The sequence below is a fragment of the Chiloscyllium plagiosum genome, chromosome 43 (assembly GCF_004010195.1).
Source record: "Chiloscyllium plagiosum isolate BGI_BamShark_2017 chromosome 43, ASM401019v2, whole genome shotgun sequence".
Taxonomy (NCBI): domain Eukaryota; kingdom Metazoa; phylum Chordata; class Chondrichthyes; order Orectolobiformes; family Hemiscylliidae; genus Chiloscyllium; species Chiloscyllium plagiosum.
The window spans coordinates 10,995,103-11,003,188 of NC_057752.1; the positions used below are offsets into that span (position 1 = coordinate 10,995,103).

Genomic DNA, 8,086 nt, shown 5'->3' on the forward strand with positions numbered 1-8,086 from the left:
CCAGTCAGGGAGCCCTGGCAGACAGATATAAACAGGAGTGTCAGAGCTTCTGCTCACTAAGAGCTGGCTCGGAGGGAGCTGGGTCAGTGTCGGGGACTTCCCATATGTTAATAAAGGGTGATTTGGTGACAGAATACTGACCTCTATGGAGTTATTTCAGAGTGGAAGACTTCCAGGTGGTGGTTTGCTCTGATTACTTAAGCAGCTGAAAATACCACACCTATCAAATCACAGAACCAGCAACCCTCTTTCTCTTATATCCTTACCTGTGAAAGCAACTCCAGTAAGTCAGCAGTGGTAGCTCTCATAGCTGCTGAGCCATTTCTGCAATCTCCAAGCTTTTACTTCAGACAATATGACATTTGAACTTTAAAGGCCCGCATAGAACAATCAAGACTGACCTTGATTTGGTGTTTCTCAGTATTGCTTTAATAATCTTTGTCTGTAAATAGTGTGTGCGCGTGGCATAATTTCTTTCAAAACCTTCACAGCAATGCAAGAACACAGCAATGTGAAAAACAAACCTACCTTTCGTTTCCTATACAAAAGGTTTGCTGCTGGATTGTTTGAACTTGACTCACTCACCCCACAGGCACAAGATACACACAACCACGCGCAAATACAGTGATCATGGGCAACCTTGAGGAAGTCCCTTGAAACTCTGTGACGGCCTCAACCATCTCTTAGGACATGTTTGAAAACTTAATTTTTGCAAAAATGGAAGAGGAAAGACGTGTGCATGAGGAACAGAGAGAAAACAGAGGAGTTTAAGACTGGGACAGGTGTCCTGGCTAATATCCCTCAATCAGCATCACAAGAAACAGATGATCTGGTAGTTATTACACAGACTGCAATTTGGCTGTTGTATTTCCAAATTACAACAGTGATTCCACTTCAAAAATATGTCGTAGGAATAGGAGTAGGCTGTTCAGCCTCTCAAGCCTGTTCTGGCATTCACTGAGGTCATGGCTGATCTGTAGCCTGATTCCATATACCTGCCTTTGGTCCATTTCCCTTAATACCTTTTGAACAAAAATTATTTATCTACAATTTGAAATTAATGTCATTGCCTGTAAAGCACTTTGGGGACACCATAAGGCCATGAAATGTATTGTAGAAATATACATTCTTTCTACCACGTCAAAATGACTAAATCCTGTAGGCTGTCTTACCTTAGACAGGAGGGAGTTACATCATGGAACCTGGGCAAGGCCTTTGTGGGGAGCATGAAGATGTCACCTTAATGCTGTAGGCATTGAAAGGATGAAACTGTGCCATTGAAACCACAACAGCTTGTGGAAACATTTACTAGTTTCTCTGCTTCCCTTCTAAGGAAGAGAAAAGACTAGTACAAGAGGAACCGAGAGATGACAGGAATTTAAGACTGGGAAGGGTGTCCTGGCTAATATCCCTCAATCAGCATCACAAGAAACAGTTAATCTGGTAATTATTACACAATACGTAGCACAACTGCAAGGATGAAGTTGTGTTCAACACTCGAGACTTGCTGGGCTCAGACATAGGTTTTTAGTAACTTGATTGTATCTTTATGTTCATTCGACATAAAGGTCAGTGTTGCCACCAGGATGATGCATGTGGTGCACCAGTGGTGGCCACGTGGGGAAATGTACGTTGTTGTCTTTGCAATTGTCTGCCAAGACCACAAACCTCACCAGAGTTTGACGTAGAGAAAACTTTGATTTTTTTTTATCTCGCTGAGACCATTTCTTTCTATTTCAGGTGCTCTACCATGGCAGACAAGAGTGAACTCAAAGCTGAGCTGGAGCGCAAAAAGCTACGGTTAGCACAGATCAGAGAAGAAAAGAAGAGAAAAGAGGAGGAGAAGAAAAGAAAGGATGTGAGTCTGCATATTAACCAAAGCAGTGCCGTTTATGTTTGAGAATACCCTCAATAAAGTTGGAGAGAGTAATATTCTGCTCAGGCCAGACACACGTTAGAGCTATCTTCTATTACCTTGATGCATTTCCAAAGCATCTTTGCAATCTGTGTGAAGGATGCCTTGTGAGAAAGGGACACAATAATGATGAGTGTTTTTAATCTGTATTAAGAAGTGGAAACATCAGATTGCCAAGAATAGCCTGGAATGAGGGGATCATAGAATGCTTTTAAGATAGTTTCTTTGTGCAGCACGTTCTGGAATCAGCCAGAAAGTACCTTATATTAAATTTGGTATTGCATAATGTGCTAGGATTAATTCCTGACCTCGGAGTAAGGGCAAATCTAGGCAGCAGTGACCACATTATGATTGAAATTTATATCCAGTTTGAAAGGGAGAAGACTGGGTCTTGGATTAGTATTTTTAAATTTAAGGACAACTATGTGGTCATGAAAGCTGAGCTCAGTGAAATAGGCTCGACTAGCAGATCAATAGAGAAGCAATAGTAGACAATTAAAGGGCTATTTCATAATGCACAACGTGTATTCCTGCTAGAAAGGAAAATTCTAAATAGAAGACCTGCCATCCATGGTTAGCTAAAGAAGTTGGGGAAAAGATCGAGTTTGAAAAAGCATGTAACTGCAATGATGACTGGTAGGTTAGCTCAGTTGGCTGGACAGTTAGTTTGAGTTCAATTCTTGTGACTGACTGACAGGTTACTACAAAGGTTGTGCCTTCTCAACCTCTCATCTTGCCTGAGGCATGGTGACCCTCCACATTAGAGCTATCAGGCACCAGTCACCTCTGTCGCTAATAAAAGAGCAGCCCTTTGATCCTCTGGGACTCCTGCGAATTTGCCTCTACCTAAATCCATGACCTCTACCATTTGGAAGGATAAAGCAAGCAGACACCAAGAACTCAAATATATCTACAGATTTTACTACTGCTAAGGATACATGTCATCAGTCGAACAACTGTAGTCTCAGGTTAAAACTTAACAGCTCAAAGGTTCCATGGACTTTTTAAACTGTATATTCTTGATCTTTCTTTTTGGATTGGACACTCTCCCCGTTTTAAACGTGATGCCAATGTTAGTGTATTTGATGTGTTTTATTACTTTTTTTTCCTCTAGTTTGGTAAGTAGCAAAATTGCTCTTCTCTTGATTTGTGATGCTTGTCCAGTTGTGAACAAGTTTTGATTGGAGTGTGATATGTCTGTATGCTGGAAAGAATTGAAGATCTTTGTTGCAGTCAAAAGAGCAGCTTAAAAAGAGTGGAACCAATTCATTCCTCATTTAGTTGTAACATTATCAATGGCTGCTTCCTGTGCTCTGATTCTACAATGAGGGAGTGATTTCCCTTTTTTCTTGCACAGTCAAATCTAGTGGGTTCAGTCTGCCTATTGCGGTTCAAGTTTGAGGTTGGTGTGTAAAATTTGAGTGTAAGTAACTACCCTTAAGGAGGGAAAATAGAAGTGTTTGCATTTTGTGGAGAGTGAGAACTGTTAAAATTTGTGGAAAAGCTCTTCCTTCATTGCAATTAATATTTTGGTAATGTGCTGCAAACCAATGCTGTTGGACTATTAAAGGCTTTGACAATTCTTTATATCTGGCACGTAGGCAACCAGTGTGCGAGTTTCTTATGTTTGGGGACAGCATTGGTGTAGAGAGTACAGGAAAGACAAATAATGTAGCCAACGGTTTTCAGAAGGATTCCAAACAAGTATGCAATTGGGCAAACAAATTACAACCGTTTGCATTTAAATAGCATCTTTAACATAAGAAAACACCTCCATCCACCTGACAGGAGCATTATAAAACAAAATTAGACACCAAGCCACACAATCAGATATAAGGGCAGCAGGCCAAAAATTTGGTTAGGGATTGTCTCCTCCTTTCAGATGCTCCTTTAAAGCCAATGAGGTGAAAACGGAGAGATTAAGAAAAGGAATTCCAGAGATTGAGGCCCAGCCACCAATGGTAGCTGCTCAAAAGATGGATTTAGAGGAGTGCAGAGATCGCAGTGAATTCTGGGATTGGAAGAGGTTGCAGCAGTAGAGAGATTTTAATTATAAAATTAAGGTGTTTGTTAACCAAAAATCAATGAAGGTCAGCAAGCAAAGGGGTTGACAGGTGAACGGGATTTGGTACAATCTAAGACTGGTAACAGAGTTGTGGAGAACCTCCAGTTTATAGAGCATAGAATGTGGAAGGCCAGTCGGGGTTATGTAAGACTTGTCATGTCTATATGTCACAAAGACATGACTGATGCAGCAGATGAGGCAGTGGAGGAGAATTGCCAAGCCCAGCATGTAAACAAACTACTTGAAAAAATAGCTCTCTTAAAAGTACCTTTTCGATCAGTAACCTGTGACACAGAAATTCCTAAGAAGAAGAGGAGGAGACCCAGGAGGATCCAAATAGAAGAACAAAAGCTGCCTGGTTTTGAAATAAGGGTGGTTTTGTAAATCTTAATTGGGAGTTTTATCGGACTAGTATTATAGAAGGGAAGGTAACAGATAGGTTAGATTAAGGAATGGTAAATAGTTACTGGTTAATTATTCTCTGTTATACTTTAAGAAATAAAGTTGTTAATTTTTACTTTAAATAGTTGTTGGCCACTCGAATCTTTACAGATTACTGCACAGGATAAATCTTTGCTGTGTTGTTGATTTTAAATTAAGCAGGAGAGTTTACCCCATGTCGTAACAATAGGATAAGCAACATGAGCATAAACTGAAAGAAACTGAGGGGAAGGTGTGGAATGAACTTCCTGAAGAAGTGTTGGATGCAGGTACAGTTATGACGTTTAAAAGACATTTGGATAAGGACATGAATTGGAAATATTTGGAGGGATATGGGCCATGAGCAGGCAGTGGGACGAGGTTAGTTTGGGATTATGTTCAATATTGCCTGGTTGGACCTTGGGGTCTGTTTCCATGCTGTATGAGTATATGACTGTATGACAGGAAACCTGAGGACTAGCTTCGCAGGCTATTGGTGTGAATGTAGACTTGTATGTGCAGTGACTTCATGTAAAATATGTGGATGATTTCGTGGGAATGTGAGAAAATATACTTCAATCAAAATTAGTTTTTTTAGATTCAAAGCTACATTTCAGTTTTATCAGGTGATGGTGGTAACTGGGGGAATGGTGCTCATCTTTCATGAACATCATCCTATCTGTATTGCGCATTTTGTGTATGAGTGTGGTAAATCTTTTACTCTGAGCCAGGAACTACATCCAGTATTGATCAAGAAAATTAAGGCCAGGATTACAGGGAAAAGAGATTCTCTCATTGTAATTGATGGCCTTATGAATCACATTTTGTATCTGAGGGAGGATTTGAAATCCTTTTGTGGAAGTCTCATTTAGCAAAGGTTTGAGTGTTTGATTTATTTGTGAATGGAGAAATAGGATGACAAGTGAGAACCAGTTAACAGCCAATCTATTTCATATTGATAGTGATTAAGATTGATTCTCATCATTTTTATGGATAACTACTCAGCAAAAAAAGCAAATGCTCTGTGTCCAAGGGATGGATGAAGGTACTGGCTTTGTGATGTGCTCGCTTGTCCTGGAAACAGTTGACTCTAGATTGATTCTCATCATTTTTATGGATAACTACTCAGCAAAAAAAGCAAATTTACAGTCAAGCTTGATTTCATCTTGTATGACGTGAGGGCAAATGCTCTGTGTCCAAGGGATGGATGAAGGTACTGGCTTTGTGATGTGCTCGCTTGTCCTGGAAACAGTTGACTCTGTTCTCCACAAATGTCTCAACTGCTTCATGACAGGAGTGACTCCATTGGTGTCTTCCAGACTTATATAAAACAGTCTGAAAGCCAAGCTCTGAGGATGTATTCCAATGCACAGGTAAAAGCAACCATGGACAGACCCAACTGGTGAAGTCTCTGTCATCAAGGTTAAGTGACTTGCCTCCAATTTACTGTTGATGTTTGTTTACCTTCAATATATGTTTGTAAAAGTAACATTAAACTTGAATGTTAAAACATCAACCACAACGCTGTACCATTTGGAGTTACTTCTTTTGCAATCTCTGACAAAAGATGTAAGTTGTTTAATTTTCCAGTTTTCCAATTAAGGAGTTTGCCATGTGCAGAGTGAGGAGTTTTCTCGAGAGACAACTAAGATACAATTTAAATTTTTTATGTGTGCATTTAATTTAGTATTGTAAGTAAAACGCAGTGCTGTTGATAAAATGATTTCCGGTTTGGAAAAAAGTTACATCTTTCCTGGCTTTGACTCCAGATGAAGTCTAGTGCAGGATATGTGTATCTGTTTGTGAGATACAATAAAAACCTCCAGCAGTGAATCCTGTGAAACTGCTTTCAGGGTGACTTCAAGAAAGAGACGACTTCTGCTTCACAGGATGAGCTGGATCTTGAGAGAAAGCGTAAAGAGACTGAGGCACTACTTCAGAGCATTGGAATAACTACGGAGCCTTCCATGGGTGAGTCTAAAATTGGAAGCTCAAGTTCTCATTATAACTGATAGATTGAAATAATGTCTTTACGTGGTTACCAACAGCAAAATTTATTCAGTTTGGTTGACCAGAACAATGTTTTCTGTTCGGTTGTTATTCTTTCTGCCGCATTATCCCTCTGGGAATATGGAAGAAATAGCTTTTCAGTAGAACAGAAATGACAGTTTTTAAGGGCCCTCAGATCACAGGCGCACCACTAATTTTCAGCACTGGGTGTTTGCTTTGTTTCAGGATCAAATACAGCATCTTTTCTGTTGTAGTTACACTTGTGAAACTATTGATATGGAGACGTCCAACGATACTTTAGAATAATTAAAAAGTTTGAAAAACAAATTAAGGGGAAATGTTACGGCATTTAGCAGTTTTGGAGCCAAACAAATGGTCAGGCCACAATGAAATGTATACTGAGCTGCTCAAGCAAGCAAAATAGAACGAGTAGAGGCTCTGACTATCATTTTCTAATCCTCTCTGGTACCTGGCATGATGCCAGTGGACTCTAACAGTGTTTTGTTGTTTAAGAAGGGAAGATGGAAAAGTCTTTATCATTACAGGTCAGATGGTGAACAAATAACTGGAAACATTCTTAGACACTATAAATTGTCATTTGGTGAGGCCCAAAAGCATCAAAAATAGCATGAACTTGTTGAAGAAAAATTGTCTGGCTAACTTGATGGACTTTTTTTGAACAGTAACAAGGAGAGTCAATGAAGACAGTGCAGATAACTACTTGCAGTTTAGTAAGGCTTTTGACAAGGTCCCACTTGGCGGACTGGTCAGAAAAGTTAAAGTTTGAACAAATGAGGCATGGGTTAGATGAGAGGAAGGCAGATTGTGCAGAGCCCCTGTGGCCATTCCCCTTCCTAACCGATATACTATTTTGGATACTATTGGGGGAGATGACTGCTTATCCTTGCACAATGGCAGCCAACTTCATGGCACCATGGGTGGGTATGCTACACAAGAGGGGAGGAAGATAAAAGGCAGGGCTGTAGTGGTATGGGATACAATTTTAAATGAAGAGACAGGCTTTTTGTATGGCTGCAAAAGAAACTCCAGGATGGTGTGCTGCCTCGCTGATGTCACTGGCTGCAGGGCATCCTGAAGTGGTAGGACAAACAGACAGAGTTTGTGGTATATATTGGTATCAATGACATAGGTCGGAAAAGGGATGAGGTCTTGAAGGCAGAATATAGGGAGTTAGGAAGTAGATTGAAAGCAGAACCCAAAAGGTGGTAGTCTCTGAATTACTTCTGCTGCCATGGTTGAATAAGTACAGGAATAAGAGGTTGGTCCAGATAAATGCATGACTGGAGAAATGGTGCAGGTGAGAGGGCTTTATATTTCTGGGATATTGGGACCATTTTTAAGGGGGCGGGTGCGATGGGACCAGTATAAGGCAGATGGGTTGCTTCTGAACCAGAATAGGATCAGCGGATCAGCAGTGGTAGTCTGGCGCACTGACCTCTACACCGCTGAAGCCAAACGCCAACTCGAGGACACCTCTTCCTACTGCCCCCTCGACCATGACCCCACCCCCCATCACCAAACCATCATCTCCCAGACCATACAGAACCTCATCACCTCAGGAGATCTCCCACCCACAGCTTCCAACCTCATAGTCCGGGAAACCCACACTGCCCGGTTCTACCTCCTTCCCAAGATCCACAAGCCCGACCACCCTG

The 8,086-nt window shown here is 40.8% G+C and overlaps 1 protein-coding gene across 4 annotated transcripts in view; it reads left to right on the forward strand.

The window, feature by feature from the left end:
- Positions 1-1,738: 1,738 nt before the first annotated feature.
- LOC122543374 (cytoplasmic dynein 1 intermediate chain 2-like) overlaps positions 1,739-8,086 on the forward strand; it is a 48,329-nt gene continuing 41,981 nt past the window's right edge. For all 4 annotated transcript variants that reach the window (XM_043682022.1, XM_043682024.1, XM_043682023.1 and 1 more), the window contains exons 1-2: positions 1,739-1,858; positions 6,254-6,371. In XM_043682022.1, coding sequence (XP_043537957.1) covers positions 1,751-1,858; positions 6,254-6,371 — 226 coding nt within the window. In that variant the 5' untranslated portion in view covers positions 1,739-1,750. The remainder of the gene's footprint in view (positions 1,859-6,253; positions 6,372-8,086) is intronic.